The following is a 22307-nucleotide window of genomic DNA, read 5'->3' as shown; positions in this document are numbered from 1 at the left end:
ACATGACTATAATTTTAATGTCCTAATACAACAAAAAGTCACTCACAATTAAACCCAAGCTAACGAGGGTGAGGACAATCCATGTATGCAATTTTTCAAATTCCATCCACTAACTTTCCAATTACAAAGGAGCAATTTTATCACCAGACTCGCCTCTTTATATTGTTATACACTACTTTTAATAATATATTATCACATTATTTAATAAATTTAACAATGTTATAAATCTTACCATGTATTAAATTAAATTCTTTACGTGAATAGCATATTTCATCACAAGAAGGAAATAAGAGAAAACTCTGCTTCCATTCATGTGTAACAGGGAAGAAAGTGGAATAAGATTCTTCAATTTATTTGAGTTTCTGCGAAGTCATATCACCCAACAACAGAGTAGAATATTTTAAAGGAGAATATTCCCTCAAAAAAATCTTTGAAGATACAAATTTTATCATGTAATTTCATTGCAGTTGTATCAAATAATCCAATCAAAATCATCAAAAGCAAAAACAAAGAGTAAAATCTCTTCTGATGTAACTGCAGACAGTGCTAGTTGACAGGGAAAGGGGAACAAAAAAGATGCTGACTCTACTTGATATATTGGGAAAGCCACTGGAAGCCATCGCCATATCCCATCTTGCGAACGATGCTGCACATGAAAACTTCAAGAGGTCGAAGGTTGGAATCTGAGAGATTGATTTTTCCTTTGCCTGTGGTGAAATTGGTTAGGCCTAGATGATATCGTAGCTCATCTTCTGAAGCTGCATACGGGATGTCAATCTTGTTGCCTAGCACAAGAAATGGAACAATTGCTAAGGATTCATCTGAAAGCAAGGCATCAAGCTCCTTCTTCGATTCTGCAAACCTCTCTTTGTCGTAGGCATCAACAAGGTAAACAACAGCATCCACCTGCAAAGCAGTTATAGGTGAGAATTCTAAGGCCATACCTAACAACTATAAGAAGTATTAAATTCATTGCAGCTTAGGCAATGAACGATAAGTGAAAAACTTATTGTTGCTAAACAAACCACCAAGCTTCAAGAAGTTATAGTACATTGAAATATAGTCACGTCAAACATAGGAAGTAATAAATTAGTGAGTCAAACATATAGCTGATTGGTGAATAGAAAGGTGATGCATCAAGATACTAAGCAATAATTACAAACTAACTTCAAACTTTTGTTTCTGGATACCACTTCTTCCTCAAGGTGAAACAGTATATCAATTTACATCTGCATCTTCTAATGCTTGAAAAGGATGATTCAATTTATTGGAAAGTTTAATAATTATCCTTTCACACAGATCTATGCATCTGTTATTTGTTTCTCCACTCTTCTGTATGATGTTTTCTCTAATGCATCAGGTGGAAACAGGACATGTTTGGAAGGCAACTAGTAAACACCTCCAGAAAGATTTTAAGGGGTGCTATCAGCGAAACTTCCACTATCAATATTTGCCTCCCATGAATCAGATAAATACAAAGAGCTTTATCTGGGATTATGAAGGCATAATTGGTGAGTACTAATGAAAATCAAGGCAATACTTGTGTTACAGTATATTATTAACAAGAATGAATCAGAAAAAGTTGTATAGAGCCAGAATCTAAAATGTAGATGCTGAGAAGATTCAAAGAGTTACAGAAACAGCAACAGTACATCAACAAAAGATCACAAGAACAAGCACCAGCTCAGCTGAAAATCTGACAGTCCGTACAGGAAAACTAATGAACAAGCCAGCATGAAAGTAAAGGTATAACCAACCAATGTATTAGAACTTAGAAGCATTACTCTAGAAATACTATTCCCATGAAATGAAATCCAATGAAGTTAAGTGCATATAGGAGCTACAATAACTGGGTTTTGAACATCTTAGTTGTATCATAACATTGCCAAGAGCAATTGGGTCATCAATGAAACAATAAAATGTTACACCTATCAACAGCTATAATCCATCCCCTCCAACAGAAAAACAAATTTGCACCAAGGCACTTAAAAAAAAAGTCACTTCAAAACCATGCATTATCTTATATTACATTGCAGGGACAGTATATGATAACAAAGTTATAACCAACATGGAGGACCTATTATAACAAAGAAATCCCACTTTCAGAAACTGTAAATAACATGAAGAGTAGCAAATAATCACTGAAGAGAAATCAGAAATCAATAATTAACGGAAAGATCAAGAGGTTGAAGCAAAATAACCTTTGCATAATAGTCTTTCCAGACTCTGCGAGCAACTTGATGACCACCCAAATCAAAAGCCTTAAACTTTATTTTCCCAATGCTCAATTCCTCCGAAGTGGGATGTTGGGTTGGTTGGTGCTGAACTAATCTCTGCGATTGAATATAAAAATAAAAAATAAAAAAATCTCATTTTTCAACTATTCAAATACATATTCATTCATAAAGGGTAAAAAGATGACATAATGAAAATGATGTTAAGGGGGGAGACGAGCCTCGTCTTTGAGCATGTGAAGGAGGGTGGTCTTGCCGGCATTATCAAGACCAAGGAAGAGAATCTTGGCTTCTTTTTGCCAGAGACCAAGGGAAGCGAGAACGCCATAGAACCAGTCAAAGAGGAACATAATGAGTTTGAGAAGAAAATCCAAAAATGGAGAAGGGAATGTTTGAATCTGAGGGAGAAAGTCCCAGATCGCAGGTAGGGGAATGGAAAGGAACCAGATCCCACAGATTTTCCTAAATCACGTGTCTGTCTCTTTAGGCACTTCAGCGTTGCAAACGCATCTCGTGGTGGGAATGAAGATCTGTTTTTTCTTTTCTTTTTCTTTTTATCTTTTCTTTTCTTTATTTTATTTTAAAAACCTTTTCCTTTTCAAACTGGAGACTGGAAGACAGACCAAGGTTGGTGGCTGGCCTCGTGACTCGTGAGTTGTGATTTTGATTCAAAGGGCTTATTTATGCCTTTCCTTTTTAGAAACCACAAATTGTTTTGTTTTTTAATGTGCAGTTATTTTATCTAGTACTTTAAGAATGGTCAAACCATAATATAAAAATGTATTTATTATTTTCATTTTAAAACAAAAAGAAACAACCAAATTTTATAATAAAATTACATATCACTTCCTCATATAAAAGCTCAAAAATTAAATCCAAGTTATGTTACTATAATAATCATGATATCGAGTACACAAATCAACCATGTTAGCTCTTTTTTTTTTTTCTTTTTTAAATTTCATTATTTCATATCTTAAATCTTTATCTTTTTGAAATCTCCACAAGCTTAGGCAACCAATTGAGTATCTATCTCTTTAGGGGTATAAATAGACTAGGTTAAACTTTGACTTAAATTGGTCAGGTTTATGTAAAAGACTTTATGTATGGCCTGGCCTTTTAGCCTGTATAGGCCTCAAGTTACAAGTCTGACTTGACTTACATTTAAAAAATAAAAGTCTTGGTCTAGGTTTATTAGCCTGTTTAAACCTATTAAATATTTAATAATTAAAAAAATAACTAAAATAATAATACTTTATTATTCAAAAATTTTAAAATAATAATTTTATTTATTTTATTTAAAATAATATGATATAGGCCAGCCTATAAGATCAACATGTACAAAAAAAGTCTGTGACTTACTTTTTAAATAGGCTTTTTTAAAAGTCTAGACCTATTCTATTTTACTATTTGTAATAGGCTAAGTCTGAGCTAATATAAACTAGGCCGTAGATTCTTGTAGGCCGGCCTAACTCATTTAAACCCTTATAACTCATTCATGTTTTAAACAAAAAAATTATTAATTCTCGAGTTTGGTTTGGACTGTTTTTGATGAACTTTCATTTCTGGGCCTCTTCAGTCTTTCCCCAAAACAGTTACACACCGAGCTGCAGGCCTTACTTTACCGTAAAGGGTATTATCGTCATTAAACGGGGAAAATTCTGAAAGTCTTCGTTACATATAAAAGGCCATCTGCGAAAAACCCTAGCCGAACAGCACCTTTACTTTTACTTTGCTTTAGGGTTCGTATCTTACAATTTCATCACAAAATTCTTCAAATTTTGCGTTGTTTTTTTGCCCCTTTTCGTTATCCTCTAATTTTGCGTGCGCTGATTGCAGAGATGGCGAAGTCGAAGAACCACACAGCTCACAACCAGTCCTACAAAGCCCACAAGAATGGCATCAAAAAACCTAAGAAGCACCGCCACACTTCCACCAAAGGGGTAATTTTTTTCAGTGGGGTTCTCTTCTTTATTGATATATATTTACTAATTTTCGGGTTATTAAATTTTTTTGCGTTTTTCTGTTGTTGGCAATTGGTGTAGATGGATCCGAAATTTCTGAGGAACCAGAGGTACGCGAGGAAGCACAACAAGAAGAGTGATGAAGCAGCCACGGAGGAAGAGTGAAGTGGAACTCTCAAACGGAACTATTAGGGTGGTTTTTAAGCTCTGTTTGTTTTTTTATGGTAACCTTATTGTCAAGTCTATCTTTAGTAGTTGAATCAATTCGTCCACATAGAATACAGTTATGTTATAGCATTTTTCCTGGTTTCTGTTAAAGACCCTTCATTTTTTGTTAATGGAATATTAAGGTACTTGTGTTTTCAGTCACTGCTATGGTTATACTCATGTCAGAACCTCTGCTGCTTTTAATGTTTAGCACTGCATCATACATTAGGATCTTTATTTGATTGGAAGAAGCTTGGGTTTGCATTATATTATAACTTAACATGTACCCAAAAGAGGAAAGAGCGAAAGGGTTTTGGATATACGCTTGGCTGATTTTGGAAATGGATCCTCTCATGTGGAAAAGTGGTCATGTGTTATTTGATCACAACCACTCATTTAAAAATTATACACTTTTCTCTCTCTTATCTCATCATCAATGAGTGGTTGTGATCAAATAACATGACCATTTTCCACATGAGAGGATCCATTCCTGCTTATTTTAGTCTTTGAGAATGAAGTGGGAAGAAGAGGGAGTGCTTCTAAATTAGTCCCAATCCCTCTCATAATACATTGTTGAACCTTTTTTTTTTATGTTGATGGAAGCAAAAGGAATTTTACAATTTACGCCAATTGAAGTCATTGCACAGATTCATCTGTTCTATTGAGAATGAAATGGAATTGGGACCATAATGTATGTGTTTTGTTTACATTTTAAGGCTATTTTTGGCTATTTCTCCCCCCTTACTCTCTACCTTGTATTAATTACAGTTCAGAGGAAACTATAAACCTGATCGCTTTCCTAAGACATTATAGGCAGGTAAAGAAGCACTCCCTTCGACCACAGTACATGTAGTCTTGCTAAACCGTTTATAGAGGTGGTTGGTTTGAATTCTTGTTGGGAGATCCTTTTCCCAGGATTTCAGTAGAGATGCCGTGTTGATTGTTGTTGGATTGAAGTTTGCTTTTTCAGTTTCACTTAGATCATCCTTTGTGTGTGGTCCTAACCTCCTAGTTGACAGGAGCAAAGTTAGTTTTATATAGGATATGAAACTAATTTTACTTGGATAAACTAATTTTATAAGTCCGTTGCCGCTGTTATATTCATGGATTGAAATCAAACTATTGTGGAATGACTATGTTCGATGTTAGTACTAGTGTGTTCCAAACCCCTTAGTAATTGGTCTACTGTCTACATTTAGTGGCTTCAGAAGCAACTGTTGTGAGATGAGGAGTGTTGGAATGTGACTCTGTCTCCTAATCCTACCGTTTGAGCAACTGATATGGGAACCTATATGAAAAATGAGTCTGGTTAGATTCTGGAAAATTTTATATTCATTGAGGTGGGGTAGATGGATTATACTGTATATAGATGTAAATGATAAAGGGATTTTGTGTTCTACAGATTGTGGCAGTATCGATTGTGCTTCAAGTTGGTTTATCTTTTGTCATCATAAGGGGTCTGTAGGTTACGATGCAATCTTCTGTAGGATAACATCAGAATTTGTTTTCAGTATATGGAAAATACAGGGATGTTTGGTTTTAGAGTTTTGGAGTTTTTTTTTTTTAAAAAATCTGTTTGGAAAGGATTGTTTTGAAAAAATGACTCTCACCAAATGGTGGTAGCTCAGTTGGCGCATGGGAGCTAAGTAGGTGGGGGTGAGAGCATGTGTTCGAATCTTCCCAGTACCACCTTTGGGAGGGGTTTAAAGCCTTAATCCTGGACCCGTCCCGAATCGGATTAATTACGAAGCAATGAACCGATTGGAATATTTTCAAAAAAAAAAAAAATGACTCAAAAAATAATAATTATGTTTTTGTTTAAAAATTAAAAATTGCAGAATAATCTAGGAATGTTATCAGAACTTGTTTTTCGGTTTTTTCTTTTCTTTTTTTTGTTATGACAATTTTATAAACATGAAGATTTATTAATGATTCTTTCATTAATAAATTTAATTTTTTTATTTTAAATTACTCTATAGTGATAATTTTATAATTATAAAATTTCATTAATGGTATTTTAAAATAATTATAAATTTTTTATAACTTTAAATCTAACCATATTCAAATAGGTTTTATGGTTCTTTTAAATTAGTTTTCAAAATTTACATTCAAATTAATTTTTGAAAAAACTTGTTTTTTTTTTCTCAATTTACTTTTTAAATTATACATGAACGTAATGACTACAAAGCCAACTTGGTCATATCAGGATTTGGATGCTTGGAGTTCGTCTTGACATATCAATAGTCCGCTTGGAAAGACCAATGCGAATGACACCGTATACAGAAGGAAGAAAAGATCAAGAACCAATCTCAAGCTTTTACTGGTGGACCGAGTGTGTCCACGTTGTTATTTAATGAAAACCATGTATTGGGTTCAAAACTCAAGCACTCTAAAAAGTAGGCCACTCTTTGAAACCCTTCCCTAATGTAGCATCTAGTCTAGACGACCATAACTAGAGTAATAACGAATATAAGTATCTTTAATATTCACTAACAATATGCCAAGAAAATAAGATATCGTTGCCCAACTATTCTTCAGGCCATTGGCTTGATTCCTTCAAAAGTTCCCTTCTTTACAGGAATTTGAATGTGCTGATGTGTTACGCCTGAAGATGTGAAATATCTTGAAACTCCCTCGTACAAGCAAATTTCTAGTGAAGTGTATACTTCGGGAAGCTTAGACTGCAACTGGTTCCTTTACTAAGCTAGAAACCTGTCTTAGTAATTGGATGGGAGCGCGTATAAATGAACCAGGCACAACAAACTATTTATGTGTGTACGTATATAAGTGCAAGTCTGGAAGTAAATCATGAATAGCTCACCTTTGCTGATTTAAATAGTTCATCAAGCACCTCAGACAAAGTTGGATGAGCATGAACTGCAAATTTTATATCCTGCATTGTACCACAAAAAGGTTGTTAGTTACCAAATAGACAGGAATAAAAAGATTCTTGTGGCTATTAACAAGTAAATTTATCAACGAACATAGACTAAATGAACCTTATTTGTCAATGTAGCACATGCAGCCATTAATAACTAAATGCCGAGCTCAAGCAAATAACAGCTTTGGTAGGTTAAATTACCTGAATACGTGTCCCTAATGCTATTGCATTGGATGCCTCGTGGATGAGATCTGCAGCATGCAACCCAAAAATATGAACTCCTAGTATCTCTCCGTTGTCAGGTCTGTATATCAACTGCATGAAAACGGCATAATGATAGTTAGGAAACAATTAAGATGGTTGGAAGAGAGTATTAATGCATCTAGATAAGTTGTGTTAAGAGTGAACGAGTAAACCAGGACCCCCTGCTTTCACAGCCAAATAAATTCGATATCACCAAAGTAATTCTCTAGTAGAAAACCCATCATCAGCAGCTAACTGTTAGGTCCAATTTGTTTAGATTCTTTTGGGTAACCAGGAGACTACAATTGGGATAGAAGGGGGGAATGGGGAAATGACATGCTGGGGGATCGAAACCCCCACCCAATAGCAGCTTCCTGATCTTATATACCAGGGGGCTGGTTGTTTAGGTTTTGGAGAGTCTATAATCATCCCTTTACCAGCATGTTTGGGTAGTTGTACAAAATTAATTCTTACATCTTTCAAGGTTGTAGAATTGGTTATTATAATAAAATGTTTTTCTTGCTTCTCCTGTTCAATTTATTCAACAATCAAGACTACAAAATCAATTTTAACAAGTGGGACACAGTAATTTTCCAAAAATATTCCTATAATTACACTTAAAAAGTGATTCTACTTTAGGAAACCCAAACAAATTTTAAAATCAAATATTTTAACGTCAAAAGATACAGAAATATGACCTTGGCAAGACCCTCCCCTTCGTTTTCTGCTAAGGCCTTTGTGTTAGCTTTAAAACTTGTTTTGGCAACACTTACTTCAAAACCCTCCTTTTCACCTTTCTCCCTAGCTTGAGGCTGCATATAATATGTTTGATCATAATACATGAGTTCATCTGAGTGAAGGACAACGAGAAGTAACTTTGTTGTATAAATAATATAGGGGGAAACGGGTTACAGAGCAGAAGAATGTATGAGGGGAAATTTAACTGTGTTCAAGAAAGAAGGAAACAAGCAGCAGGTGGAGAATGAAACATCAACTTAAAAAAAATGATATACCTCAGTCAATCCAACCATGCTGATTTCAGGATGAGTGAAACAAGCAGCTGGTATGCTTAAATGATTCAGCACTTGATCTCTTCCAGTGACTTGTTCAACCACTGTCCAACAATCTTTTCATTAAGTGAAACGGAAGCAAATGGCTCAAATGTTTGTAGTAAGATTACATTAGTTGACTCTTACCCGAAATTCCTTGTGCGCTGGCAGCATGAGCAAGCATCATCTTGCCATTTGCATCACCAATACAATATAAATGAGGCACCTATCATTCCATATCCTAAATCAGTAACAATAGGTCAGAGCAAGAGAAAAATAATGCATGCAGGAGAAATTTGAAACAAACCAGGTTTCCATTTGCATCAATTACACGCATGCGCTCATCCACAGGAACAAAACCACGCTGTGTTGCAACATCAATCTGCAGGAACATGTAAAAAAAAAAATCCAATTATTCGGGGGAAACTTTTCATCCTAAAGACAATTATGTTAGAAAGGCATACATTCTCCAATCCGAGACCTTGTGTGAATGGAGCCCTTCCAGTTGCTATCAGTGCAGCATCCACCTATAGCTCAGCAGAATTCACACCTTGTAAACATTCAGTAATTAAATATGAAGGTAAAAACATATATTTAAAAAAGTGATCTATAATTGAGATTTTTAGATAGTTACAATGGTTCCCCACTTGTAAATCATATTTCTAACACTACAAATCTTTAAGGATTTCAGTTCTTAGACCTAAATCAACGGAGATACAGAAGCAACTAGGCTCTGAAGCTAAGCACAGTCAATTATAAATTTAGTGAAGCGGGAAAAACAGGTAAATCAGGGAGAAGAAGCATAACCCAGTTATGCATCAGCCATAGAATTGTCTGCCTCAGTGCAGCAACATACACTAGTACTGTTCTCTCTATGCTATATAGATGGTGAGTACATTAACCCGCGATTTTGAAAATGACATCTCATTACAACGTCTCATATCATGAGCTGTGTTACGGGTGTCCTAGCAAGCATATGACCAAAGGTAATTACTAATAGCGAAACTGAATAATTCTGTGTGAGCTTGTTCCCAGCTCATGTTTTCTCCAATCAACCTTTGCCAATCAGTATTTATGTGGGAGAAATTTTAATGGTTAAAAACAAAGTGATTAACTAAAAAACTTGCAGGAAAAAATTAAGGTACCTCTAAAGTGTCCTTCTGTTCCTTGGTCTTTGCATCAATGAGCTCAATCGTGACAGGTTTTCCATCTCTTGCAGGAGTGATCTATATAGAAAACATGATGACTGACAATTCAAAGTAGAGACCCAACAAAAATTTAAAGAAGAAAGTACCTGAGGTAATTACCTTGGTTGCAAAAACTCCAGTATGATAGTCAATATTCCGGGGATTTATGAGAACCCTCTGAGCCAACTTGCTAATTTCAGGATCAAATCCAGGCATGAGCTGATCTAAAGCTTCAATAAAAGTAACCTGCAGAATACCATTATTACCAACTATATCCCTTCAATGCTAATTAGGACATATAGATTTTACAAAAAATGAATAATATCAAAAAAATTCTTTTTTACTTTCTTGTATTAATAAATACTTAACAAGTACAAAAAAGTACATAGGTTTACAGTATACACCGAGCTTTCAGGCATCATAAAATGTTAGAAACAATAAACTATTAGGGATTCTTCTCATGAACAAAATACAATGGAGAAAAGGGGGGGGGGGGGGATCAGAAAGGTGCTACCTCACTTCCAAGTGCCGTATACACATCACTGAATTCAAGGCCAATATAACCACTTCCTACAATAGCTATCCAATCTGGAACAGTCTCCAGTTTGAGCGCATGGTCACTGGTAATCACAGTCTTCCCTAAAGGTAATTACTTGGTGAGTTTTCAAAGAGTAATGATATCAGAAAATGGAAAACAAGAGGGACAGTATCAATAAAGTACTGAACAAAGAGCTCCTTAAGCACATTTCATTAGAGTCTAATATCCTATTCCTATATATTAATAAACTACCAATCAGAAAATATCTCCAATAATAAATTGTTCACATCTTCTTTCCATTGCATGCTGACTACTTTTATGATTGATAGCACTCTACTTCTGAAGCCACTTGGGACTTGACATGATGCTTGTTCATAGATAGTATGTATATCCCAATTTCTTGTAGGTGGTAAACATGCCTATAACTAAGTTCTTTACTTGAGTAAAACTAGAGGTGGTAACATAAAATAATAATGTCGTGAAGAGAGAAAAGATAAATATATAGTGTAAGGTGTACCATCAACTTCAATGCCCTTAGGAACAAAAGGAACGGAACCAGTGGCAATAATGATGTCTTTTGCAGTTACTACATTGTTGGAGGAGCCAACTTTCACCTTTTGAGGACCCTACACAGATTCACAAATAAGGCAGTAAATGAAAATGTTAAAATCTCCATTTGCAGTTTCGTGATTTAAAATTTTAAATTGAAGCCTTGGCTAATAAACAAATAATTCAATTTCACAAGGCGATCCCAATAGCATTTATCCCTGAATAGTGAATACACAGACTTCACAGAGCACAATATGTCACTTACCAAAATAGTTCCAAAACCAGTGAGTATGTCCACTCCAAGTGCTTTTAATGAATTGGTCAAGTTACCACGGATTTTGGAAGCGAGATTATTAGCATGGTCAGCAACTCCTTGTCTGTCATACCCAGCAGCAGAAACCTGAAATAATAAAAACCAACAAAAGCAACGAAATTATGCAAGCAATTTCTATACCATGAAGTGAAATTATAAACACATTTGAAACATTTTCCATTAATGAAGCCTGATACACAACAATATCTTTACCTGCAATCCCAGCGACTTTAAGTGATGATCATTCCGCAATTCTCGCATGCGACCACTTACAGCCAAAAGAGCTTTAGAAGGAACACAACCTCTGTTCACACATGTCCCTCCCACCACGTCTCCCTCAACTATGGCTGTTTTCAAACCCTGTAAGTTGATTTAATTTAATTTAATTATGTAATTAAATTAACATCTAAAATAATTTACACGAACTAAGCTGAATTTCTCAATTCAATAAATAAATTTCAAACAAAAAAAAATAAGAAAAAGCTTTCTGGTGATCAAAATATGGAAGCAAAAGCATTTAGTGTACCTTCTCTACAGCGTGAAGCGCGGCGCCGTGGCCGCCGACGCCGGCGCCGATAATGAGCAAATCGTAATCAAACGATTTGGGAGGGGTGCCGTTGTCGGAAAGCGCGGCGGATACTGTGTTGTAGTGTGTCCGGTGGGAGGGAAGGTCGTGCGGTGGATGACGACGGTGGTGGTTGAGGGAAGTGAAAGCGAATGCCTGGCGCCTCAGACCGCAGAAGCGAAGATTCAAACTGCCACCGGCGACGGGGAAACAGTGACGTGGCCCCGAAATGATGGCAGAGTAGGAGCTGCCAGAGGAAGAGAACGAAACCGAGGATTGCATTTTGCAAGAAGACAAAGATCTGTGTGAAAAAATAAGAGAGAGAGAGAGAGTAGTTCGTTAGGAGTTAAGAGGAAAAGGAGTTAGGAGAGAAGGCGGAGAAATCCAAGTTCCAACTGTGAGCGGATAAACCATAAACCACTTTTGTTGTAGTTTTGTCTTAGCTCTTTCGTTCTATCGCGGGGTGTTTGGAAATATATTTATCTCCTCTAACATATAAAAGGGCAAAAAAATTAAAATAATGTAATTAATTAAAATAATTACGTATTTAATGCTATTTTGTTAAAAATTACATATCTGTTTAGGCGTCTCATGTGCAACCTATATATACCCCACTTTCCTTTTTTCACTCCTTACTCATTTACCTCTCTAACCTCTCTCCAACCTCTCTCTAACCTTTCTCTAACCGCGGTTCGTAGCGAAGCTCTGCCAACGTAGGTAAGGTCATAATACCTCATATGTATACATTTAAATTACAGTGCTAGTTAGTAATACATGTTAGGATTGATTGTATATTAGAGACTTGGAACATTAGGATAGTCACTTAGAAATTTTGTGTCATGCTATGAATGTTGTAATGATATAGTAATATTATTATTACGTAGTTATTATTATTACTGATTTTTAATTATGTATCAGGGTTTAACATATTAATTAGTGATTTATAAATAGTGTTAGAGACTTTGTAAATTTCGTATGTATGATGTTATTAATGCGGGAGTGCATAACTTTGTAGTTAGTTAAGGATAATGGTTGAGTCATCATCTTCTTCGGGATCTGATTCGGATGTAGAGCCCACCGATCCCAGCATGTGGATCATACCTGGACCCTACAGGTGGGAGGTCCTTCGTCAGAGGACGCAAAAAGGTCATATTTCACAGCGAGTGTGGAATACTGAGCATGTAAGAAAGATTAAGACGAGGCGTGGGAAGCCACAAGGGGGCCCACCTACCGGTGTTATTCCACAGGTTGTGGAAGAGTACCTCAGACAAGCGGGTTTCATATCCTGTTGCCAGGATGCAACATATCCAGGTATGTTATTTATGTCGTTTTGTATTTATGTAATTAAATAATGTAATTCGTTAACACGTGATAACTGCGTAATTTATCACAGATAGATACATTTTTAATTAGTTCTCTGGTCGAGAGGTGGAGACCAGAGACACATACCTTTCACATGACCCAAGGTGAGATGACGATCACCTTACAAGATGTGGCAGGCATCTTGGGCTTGCCGACCGACGGTACTGTCGTCATCGGATCGACCTCTGAGGATTGGCACGCTGCTTGTGCTGGTGTTTTTGGACATGCTCCAGAGGCCGGTGAGTTCCATCATTCTGGCGACCTCCGCATCTCATTCTTGGATCGACATTATACCCGGTGGACTGATCATGAAGGGAATCATGTTGCCGAGATCTACTTCACAAAAGCTCACATTGCGCGGATGTTGGGGACTTGGTTGCTCGCGGACAAGTCTAGAGGTAGCAATTTTGGTTGTCGGCTTGTCCCGTTGCTAGGTGGAGGATTTGAGGACATTGGCCGATTCAGCTGGGGATCTGCAGTTTTGACACACTTGTTCAGGAATTTGTGTGAAGTGACAGATGCCCGTCGAAGCGACATGGGTGGTTGCCATATTCTCCTTCAAATTTGGGCATGGATACGATTCCCACCCATTGCTCCACCCCTTCCTCCTCATCCACAGCTGGGCACACATTATGGATGCCAGTATGATTTATTTACTTCATTTGATTTTGATAATGTATGCTTAATACTGTATGTACTAACTGTATACTTCTTGACTTTGGACGATTATGTATGGTTGATAATGTTTTTGATTGACAGGTTTAATGTTGTACAAAAGTTTAAACCTCATGAGGTCACCCATTATCGGGCAACATTGGACACACTCTGTAGAGATGAGGTTTGGTGTTAGATACTTACGGTGTTGTTATTTGTCTATGGGTTTATTTTTTTTTGTAACTCTATATATTGTTTCACATTTTGTTTGTAGGTGGTGTGGCAACCGTATATAGAATATGAGTGGCTTGACGTGACTCCAGAGCAGCAGTATCTGTGGCTAGCTCCCACACCTATTATCTACTTCCACACAGTTGAGGCATGTCAACCGGATAGGTGCATGCGACAGCTTGGTCTTAATCAACCCATCCCGGAAAAATCTAGAAAATTGAGAGGAATACATGATCATACTCTACGGGGGAAGGTTGAAGAGAACTGGAGACGTAAGCTCAGGGCTCACATTGATCGATGGAATACTAGGATTCAACATATTGTACTGCCACCTCCATTATATGGTTTGATGTCACCTAATCATGCGTACATGGAGTGGTACAGAGAGAGGGGAAAGCGCTACATATCTCGGAGGGCAGCAAAGATAGGGCGCATGGTGAGTTTTGTACTTATTTTACATTTGTTTCACATTTCTAACATTTTTTCGTAATATGCAGATTGACGGTCTTGAAATGCTGTATCATGCAACAACGGCGGAGGAGTTTCCTCGATTTGGACTACAGTATATCCACGAGGAGATAGGCCGGATTATTGGGATGTTTCGTGAGAGTTCACGAGTTGATGAGCCTGGACCTGAGGCACCCCCCGTGCAGACTTGGCCTGATCCTCAGTTGATCGTGGATGTTCCTCGTAATAGACGGGAGGGACGGGGATTAGGACGTACACGTGAGAGAGTTGCTCTGAACCTGTCCCGATTATAGCACCTAGACCAGTGGTCGAGACTCAAGGATGGTTTAGACCTCCAGCATTTGGTCCTACTTACGGGTCACAGCCGATTTATCATCACGGATCGCAGTATGCGGCAGGTCCTAGTCAGGCGGCATCTGAGCACCCTTACATGAGCGGGCAGGAGCCAGTTTTCCAGGCTAGTCCGATGGCTATGGCAGGAGCGGATCCGGCATCCTCACAGCCTGATTTCCAGCCCTATTCACAGGGACTTGATGTCGATTACCCCTTTTGGTCTGCAGAGGACATGATGGAGTGGTATCGCTCTGTGGGCCTTGTTGCAGAGAGCCATGACAGTGGGGAGACTCTAGCCACGGATTCTCACAGTCAGGGACACACCCCTTTTGATGTGCCGGGCAGCAGTGCAGGACCATCAGATGATTTCATCCGTGCGGCGATGGATGACTTCCACACTCCACCTCCACAGGACCATCAGGGTGACCCAGTCTGGGGCAGACGTATACTGCCAGATAGGGATGCACGACATAGGCCATGGCCACCGTGGTCCTAGTTTCATTGACATTTTGTTTATTCACTATGTTGTGGACTATTTCATATTGTTATTATTTTGTTCTTTTGTATATGTCATATGAGTGTAGCATGTTGTTATATTGTGGACGCTACATTATTATATTATTTGGACTATTCACTATGTTTTGGTTATCGTTCTTTGCGCATTTATATTACGGTAACTAACAGCATCAGCTAATTAATAATTCAAGATTAAAAACATACATAAACGGAAAGTAAAAAGTCCAACATAACGGACATTACAATTCATGCAATAACATAACCAACAGCAAAATATGAACATAATATGCAAATCATTCGTTTCTCCCACGACTTGGACATCGCCGACGATTATGGCCGCGTTCCTTGCAAAGTCCACACCTGATACGGCTCTGGCTTGTCTCAACTTCATCCATCTCGTTGCGGATGCGAGTTGACTTTGGACGACCTTTTGCACGAAACATAGTACAATCAGGAATAATCTTTGCACCACTAATTTCAGGTATTGCTTCCTCGTTTCCGATTGGCTCCCACAGAAAAGAATAAGCCTCGACCAAGTTATTTATCAAGAAGACGTCGTCAACGTAAGTGAACGCACTCTGCCTAACACTTAACGCAGCAGCAACGGCGTGACTACATGGATACTTAAAGGCCTTAAACTTTCCACACTGACAGTATCTCTGTGGGAGGTTGACAGAATATGAACATTCCCAACCTGCGTCAACCTCGAATACAGTATGTTCAACATTGTATGCACGAACGTGGTGGCCTGTTGCATCTACCTGGTTCTTCTTGACCAATTCAACAACATGTTTGGAGTGACGATGAGCTGATTGAAGTTGTGCAAGAGAATTTGTTCCTCTCTCAACAAAATATGCAACCAATCTGCTATATGTATGCTTAACCAATGCTGTTATAGGCATATTTCTGGCCCCCTTCAAAACCCTATTGACAGATTCAACCAAATTTGTTGTCATATGACCGTACCTCCGTCCTTCAATATCGTAGGCACGCGACCACTTTTCCTTAGGAATCGCATCTATCCACTCAGCAATTTGAGGACTACTTTCACGGAAACTCGCAAGATTCCTTTCAAAATCAACCATTGCTGGAGTATAACCTGCACAAATTGGACATAAAAGAATTAAACATAAATTGACAGTCATAATGGAAAGAAATAATTAAGCATTCAGTCAATGAGTATACCTAAATTCTTTAACATCCGCTTCAAATCTTCATTTCGAAACTTTTGATTGAAGTTGCTTGCAATATGACGAATACAGAATACGTGATACGCATTTGGCAGCTGCCAAGTAGGGTTATTTTCCACAGCAGATATTATGCTTCCATTCTGATCGGATATCAAACATATGTTTGACATCGTAGTCACATGAGCACGAATATTAACGAGAAAATAATCCCATGCTTCCAAAGTTTCGCCTTCTACGATGGCAAATGTGATCGGTAAACATTCATTATTACCATCTTGGGCTGTGGCCACCAACAATTTCCCTTTGTACTTTCCATATAAATGTGTTCCATCAATTTGGATGACGGGTTTGGCAAATTTGAACGCCTCACAACACTCTCTAAACGTCCAAAAAATGCGATGAAAAACCATTTTTCCAGAAACTAAGCTCTGCTCGGCATAAAGATCATTAGTTTGTATATGATAAAATGAACCTGGAGAAAAGCGAAGCATGTATTCGCACCACCTTGGTAAAAAAGCATATGATTCCTCCCAATCACCGTACATAATTGCCATCGCTTTCTGCTTCGCATACCACGCCTTTCTGTACGAAACTTGAAAGCCATATTTAGCAGTTATCCTTTCTTGCACCAAAGAGATTGACACAGATGGTTCAGACTTTATCATCCCTGCATTGAAGAGGATATCAGTGCCTCGATAACATCGAACGAATTTAATTACACATTTGTGGTCAATCACACATTTAAAATACAAAAAGGTACCTATCACGAGATCTGCAATAACGTCCGCATCGAGCTGTCTATGACCCTGGGAAATGTGCTCATTCACACATTCGTGTTTTCCACCCCATCTCGTTATTTTCCAATTTTCACGAAACACCGGTTTGATCGCCCTTACGCGCCACGGACAACCTTGATCGTACGCACAACATTTCATGGACAACTTTGCAGGCGTGCTCTCAATTACAATGGCTTCTTGATGCTCCCTAATAAGGTTGTGCTTAAGTGCCATTTGGACATCTTTTTTTGTCGCAAATTCTTGATTGACAAATAACATGTCACCCAGTTGCCACAGACCTTGTATTGAAGCCGGTCCAGACACCGAACCGTCAGTACATGATTCTTGTTCGCTCTGATAACTCCAATCAATGTAAGAATAATGCGGAATTCCTTCCCAAAAAGGAATAACATCTGTGTCACCTGCAATTGCGGATTATAATTTTTTAATACGAACTTACTACTAACTCAGGTATTAAATCAGTTATTTATTCACGCAGTATACAAATGGGAACAATTACCTTCTTGTGGAATACTAAACGGAGCAGACGCAACGTCATTCAACTGCGGCATTTGCGCGACGACTGGTTGATGGAATATTGGAATTTCAGACGCACCCATCTCACGAGATTCATCTCCTTCTGAAGCACTAGCATCCTTCGCCAGAAGATGTTCTTCCATTGCCATATTTTCATCGTCATCTTCGTCGTGCATTTCCCAAGTCGGATCATTTTCATCTCCCTCATAAAAGATACCAACTGGAGACGCATGAGCGGCAGGAGAAGCTGGAAGACGGGGAGAATTTAAATAAACTGACCTCACCGGTATGGGAGCATTCTCCGTTGCAACGATGTCGACATACAACTCTAGAAAATCTGTCCTTGACTGGTTGCAAAATTCTTCCATTGTCATCTCCAAGTCTTCATCGTCAAGCACTTTCAAACTAATGTATTTATCACCTTGCCACACCCTTGTCGTGATCTCAGTGATACATTGGTTGTCTTGAAGACTTAATTTCTGCCGAATTCTCTGATGCAATTTGCCAATGGTTGTGTTGCGTTGGATACGTGTCGGCCTTTTTTCACCTTCGAATATGACACCTCGTCGACCTTCTACCTTCCTACCATTGTAATATAACACAACACGAACAGAATCAGGATTTGAGCTCATTTTTAAATAGAATTACAACTAAAATTCAAATACTAAATTAAAGATAAAGGAATGTTGGTGGAGAAGAGAGATATGAAGAGTGAGAGAAGAGGTGTGAATTGAATGGAGGGGGTGAGGAAATATATAGAGCACACATGTGACGCAAGTTCTGGGCGTCACATGTGACGCCCCATTGGGGCGTCTCTCCCATGGATAAGACGCCCCAATGGGGCGTCACATTGTGCAGTAGATGTGTAATTTTTTACGAAACAGCATTAAATGCGTAATTATTTAATTTAAATACAATATTTTAATTTTTTTGCCCATATAAAAGTCTATAATAGTTTACCACGAAAAAAGTGTATAATAAATCCATATGAGGAAAAAATATATATATATATATAAGATGCACACACTTTTATATAAATATAACAGATAAAAATTATCTATATGAGAAACTAAATCTATATTTTAATTTAAGTATTAGTTATATAAATTTGAAGCTGCTCTTAACTTGAGAAATTCATATTATTCTTTTGACTAAATGCTTAGTGTTGAACGGACAACAATAATACAATATGGTACAATTGAAAAGAAAAATTTCAGACATAGGCAGCGGAAGGTTGCTGATACTTGGCAATTAATTATAGTTAAGGAAATTGCATTTAAAGCTCGCGCATAGTTATGGCAATGGAAAAAAAACTAATTCAATATGTTGTCATGTAAAAATGGAAGCATAAGGGTGTTTGATACTAGGCTCTCGTAACTCAGTTAAAATGAGCCGAGTTGGGTTAGAGAGAATGAGTTAGTAACTTGAGTCAGCTCGACTCGTTTCAGCTCGAAAAAAACTGAGTCAACCCACGGATCAAACGGGTTGGCTCGCGGGTTATGTTTTTTTTAATATAAAAGTATAAAAATTAATGAAGGTAAAGTGAAAAATTAAAACCTAAAATTCTAATTTCAAAGACCCAAACAAAGATACCCTGCAGCTGCCAATAAGTCCAAAATCGTGCATTAAGGACTTTTTTTATAGTATGTGTGACAGTGTGAATGTGGTGCCAATTGCCAATAAGTCCAAATCCAAATGCAAAATTTTATATGGTTTATCTGTATAATGTCTTTGTATTGAAAGAATTAATAATTTAGGGAAAAAAAATAGAAGTTATAGCATCAATAGAATTTTATTTTATTTTTCCATTTTTTTGAGCCAACCCGCGAGCCAACCCTAACTCGACTCGGGTCGGGTTGGGTTGAGTTTTCTGGCTCGTTTATTTTTCGAGCCAACCCTAACCCGACTCACTTTTTTCGGGGTTGAACGCGAGTTGGGTCGGGTTGAGCCGGGTTGGCCTGTTTTGCCAACCCTATTTGATACATGGTGATATAACAAAAGAAATTGCATTTCCAGCTACTGACTTGTAATTTCGATTGGGAATATTTCAATCGGTTCATTGCTTCGTAACTAATCTGATTCAGAGTGAGTCCAGGATTAAGGCTTTAAACACCTCCCAAATGTGATATTAAGGAGATTCCAATCACCTCATTGTTTCGTACTGACTTGTAACTTTGATAGTGGTTAGACAATATTATTTTTAAATACCAACCGAAGTTAATTCGGTTTCAGGTTAGAGTCTTTTCACTCTCCTCAAGAGTTGTGATTCTAGTTATACATATACGATAATAATGTTCAAAATTTCCTGATAATATTAATTAATTAATTTGGTATTTTTAAAATTATTCGAATTAATAAATATTACAATTTAATTATTATGATGAGCATATTATGATTGTAATCAATTAGACTTTTGACATCTATTGGTACTATGTCTATTGGGCAGCACAATATGGACATTTATGTTTGACTGGACTCCATAATGGATGGACCTAGTAGATACATTATTGACTAGATTATACTAGATCCCCTCTCTAGCTTACATATACTAGGGTTAAGCCTTACGAGCTGTCATGCTCTCATCGCATGAAGGTTGTCATTTTCAAAATAGGTCATATAAAGGAAGATTCTTGTACTTAAACCAAAGTTAATAGTAATCAATGTATAAGATGGTTCAATCAGGTATGCAAATTTCTCTCTAAAAATTATTGATATATTGTGTTTTATCTATCAAGCATGCTTTGATCTTTGTGATATTATTTCATTCTGGAAATTCTTACAACTGGAAGAGTTGTTATTGTTATCCAAATGATATCAAAATTAGTGATAGGGGATAATCCGTATTAGAGAAATCACTTGAACCATATTCACAGTTCCATGAAATATCCACAAGAAATTGAAACATGCAATAACACAAAGTTAAAGTGTACCGTGCGAAAATATATGAATTCAACTAGGGAAAAAATTGAGCTTAGTGTTAGACACTGTGTTCTTAAAACAATATTGTCCTCTCTATGGTGCCCAAGATTCGTGGACAATTATCTCCCAGAATAGAACGGATTACATCTATTCTTGTGGCTGCACTTCCATATTGAATAGTCTCATCAAACTCAACATATTCTGACCAATCGCACTAGAGTAGAAGAATGCAAATGCAATGAGAAAAAACTCTACTTAAAATTCTGATTGTCTATCTATTTAGAAAAAATATAGGGTCACGATTGAAAAGACACACATTCAAGGATGAAATAACATGTCCGTTAGAATAAAGTAACACATTCGTTTGATGATGAAACGACACATCTTTTGAAATCAAACTTCGTATTCATAAAACAAATTAATTTAAAAATTAATTCCAACAATTATTAATGTCAATTGAATTAAAACAACTTTCATTTGAAATTGTAAGTATTATAGTTATATATCAATTTATACCGACGTAAGAATAAGATATCTTATATTTAATTTTAGTTCTTGATTTGTCTATATCTAACAGCTCACATATCTAATAAGTTGAAGTTGTTAAATATAAATATAATCGATAGTTAAAATTGAATGTATAACTTATACTAATATAAAATAATCCTAACCTATATTATAAATTATATGCGGATATATAGATTTTGGGTTCATTTTTTCTGAAGTGAATGCATATAAGTTATCTGCATTGAGCCCAAAATAATGTTGTTTTGAGACAAAAATCAAGGTATTTTTGTAATTATAATTTATTCCAAGGATGTAACAGTCTTTATATTATAATTTTTTAATTTTTATCTCAAAACGACGTCATTTTGAGAGTTAATGTCGATAACTTATCTGTATTCACTATAAAAACATTAAAGCCATAGATTTTATAGATTTTAAATAGATAGACATTTTGTAGATATATTATAGATGATAAAGCCTTGCCCGTTTGAATAAGCTTTCAAAAAGATTTTTTCCTATTGTAAAATTCAGAAGTAATTTTATATGTTATAAAAAAAGTCTTTGATTTAAAAAATAATAATTAACTAAAAAAGTATAATTTCTCTTTTTTTAAAGTGGTTCACCTTAACATAAACATTATATATTTTAGTTAAACTGACATACTGGTCCTACAGAACTATAAGATATTGAATTTTATACACTAAAGATAAACTTTCTATAAACAAAAGGATTAAATCTTGCAGGTATATACTTCTGAAACCCTAGCCTCTTTATTGTTATTGTGCATACAAGTCACCTTATCGGATTGAAACCTCTTTTTTGTGCATAGAAATATGTCACCTCTTGCTTCTGACTCCCCATAGACACGATTTGTCTTCATATCCCACATTATTGTGCATATAAACATTTGTATCGTCTATGGAAACAATAAACTTCATTAATTCTCATCCAATTATGTTGAAAACACGTAATGCAACACAAAGCCACCAGCCTCCATCGCAGTAGCAATTAAAGTAACTATTGCTGCCAAACCCTAATATAATGGGAACAAATCACATGTTCATTGATGAATGAGATTCATCGAGTG

At 36.7% G+C, this 22307-nt stretch overlaps 4 protein-coding genes and 1 non-coding gene across 6 annotated transcripts; 2 read left to right on the top strand and 3 right to left on the bottom strand.

The window, feature by feature from the left end:
• Positions 1–367: 367 nt before the first annotated feature.
• LOC133290719 (GTP-binding protein SAR1A) lies at positions 368–2767 on the bottom strand. The gene is made up of 3 exons (XM_061488856.1): positions 2456–2767; positions 2202–2333; positions 368–906 (listed from the first exon to the last, which is right to left on the bottom strand). Exons 1-3 carry the CDS (start codon positions 2582–2584, stop codon positions 586–588), a joined length of 582 nt encoding a protein of 193 aa, XP_061344840.1. The 5' UTR covers positions 2585–2767; the 3' UTR covers positions 368–585.
• Positions 1372–1495, bottom strand: LOC133290729 (small nucleolar RNA snoR83). Its single transcript, XR_009748716.1, has one exon. It is a non-coding gene; the product is annotated as a small nucleolar RNA snoR83 (small nucleolar RNA).
• A 1110-nt stretch (positions 2768–3877) lies between the features above and the next one.
• Positions 3878–4582, top strand: LOC133290705 (large ribosomal subunit protein eL29z-like). Its single transcript, XM_061488834.1, has 3 exons — positions 3878–3973; positions 4071–4174; positions 4277–4582. The coding sequence occupies exons 2-3, from the start codon at positions 4073–4075 to the stop codon at positions 4358–4360; spliced, it is 186 nt and encodes a 61-aa protein (XP_061344818.1). The 5' UTR covers positions 3878–3973; positions 4071–4072; the 3' UTR covers positions 4361–4582.
• A 2167-nt stretch (positions 4583–6749) lies between these two features.
• Positions 6750–12169, bottom strand: LOC133290676 (dihydrolipoyl dehydrogenase 1, chloroplastic-like). Of its 2 annotated transcripts, none has more exons than XM_061488805.1 (15): positions 11689–12169; positions 11376–11522; positions 11115–11249; positions 10818–10926; positions 10277–10401; positions 9883–10008; positions 9721–9801; positions 9040–9102; positions 8883–8957; positions 8723–8801; positions 8540–8640; positions 8225–8338; positions 7485–7598; positions 7224–7295; positions 6750–7118 (listed from the first exon to the last, which is right to left on the bottom strand). In XM_061488805.1, exons 1-15 carry the CDS (start codon positions 12007–12009, stop codon positions 7107–7109), a joined length of 1674 nt encoding a protein of 557 aa, XP_061344789.1. In that variant the 5' UTR covers positions 12010–12169; the 3' UTR covers positions 6750–7106. The 2 variants fall into 2 exon arrangements, with proteins under 2 accessions (XP_061344789.1, XP_061344788.1); XM_061488804.1 differs by having other exon boundaries at positions 6750–7114.
• Positions 12170–12755: 586 nt separating this feature from the next.
• LOC133290687 (uncharacterized) lies at positions 12756–13939 on the top strand. Its single transcript, XM_061488816.1, has 2 exons — positions 12756–13038; positions 13227–13939. The coding sequence occupies exons 1-2, from the start codon at positions 12756–12758 to the stop codon at positions 13937–13939; spliced, it is 996 nt and encodes a 331-aa protein (XP_061344800.1).
• The last annotated feature ends 8368 nt before the right edge of the window (positions 13940–22307 follow it).

Source organism: Gastrolobium bilobum, unplaced genomic scaffold (genome assembly GCF_033153095.1).
Source record: "Gastrolobium bilobum isolate Gb01-03AN ecotype WA unplaced genomic scaffold, APGP_CSIRO_Gbil_v1 utg5903, whole genome shotgun sequence".
Taxonomy (NCBI): Eukaryota; Viridiplantae; Streptophyta; class Magnoliopsida; order Fabales; family Fabaceae; genus Gastrolobium; species Gastrolobium bilobum.
This window is presented reverse-complemented; position numbering and strand designations above follow the sequence as displayed.

Excerpts from the sequence above, each read along its gene's own strand:
- LOC133290705 (XM_061488834.1), top strand. The coding sequence starts at position 4,073 with ATGGCGAAGTCGAAGAACCACACAGCTCACAACCAGTCCTACAAAGCC. Across the intron at positions 4,175-4,276 it reads GCCACACTTCCACCAAAGGG|ATGGATCCGAAATTTCTGAG; the intron begins GTAATTTTTTTC and ends CAATTGGTGTAG.
- LOC133290719 (XM_061488856.1), bottom strand. The coding sequence starts at position 2,584 with ATGTTCCTCTTTGACTGGTTCTATGGCGTTCTCGCTTCCCTTGGTCTC. Across the intron at positions 2,334-2,455 it reads TTCACATGCTCAAAGACGAG|AGATTAGTTCAGCACCAACC; the intron begins GCTCGTCTCCCC and ends ATTCAATCGCAG. Across the intron at positions 907-2,201 it reads GGAAAGACTATTATGCAAAG|GTGGATGCTGTTGTTTACCT; the intron begins GTTATTTTGCTT and ends ACTGCTTTGCAG.
- LOC133290687 (XM_061488816.1), top strand. The coding sequence starts at position 12,756 with ATGGTTGAGTCATCATCTTCTTCGGGATCTGATTCGGATGTAGAGCCC. Across the intron at positions 13,039-13,226 it reads CCAGGATGCAACATATCCAG|GCATCTTGGGCTTGCCGACC; the intron begins GTATGTTATTTA and ends AAGATGTGGCAG.
- LOC133290676 (XM_061488804.1), bottom strand. The coding sequence starts at position 12,009 with ATGCAATCCTCGGTTTCGTTCTCTTCCTCTGGCAGCTCCTACTCTGCC. Across the intron at positions 10,009-10,276 it reads ATACGGCACTTGGAAGTGAG|GTTACTTTTATTGAAGCTTT; the intron begins GTAGCACCTTTC and ends GGTATTCTGCAG. Across the intron at positions 7,296-7,484 it reads CATTAGGGACACGTATTCAG|GATATAAAATTTGCAGTTCA; the intron begins GTAATTTAACCT and ends GGTACAATGCAG.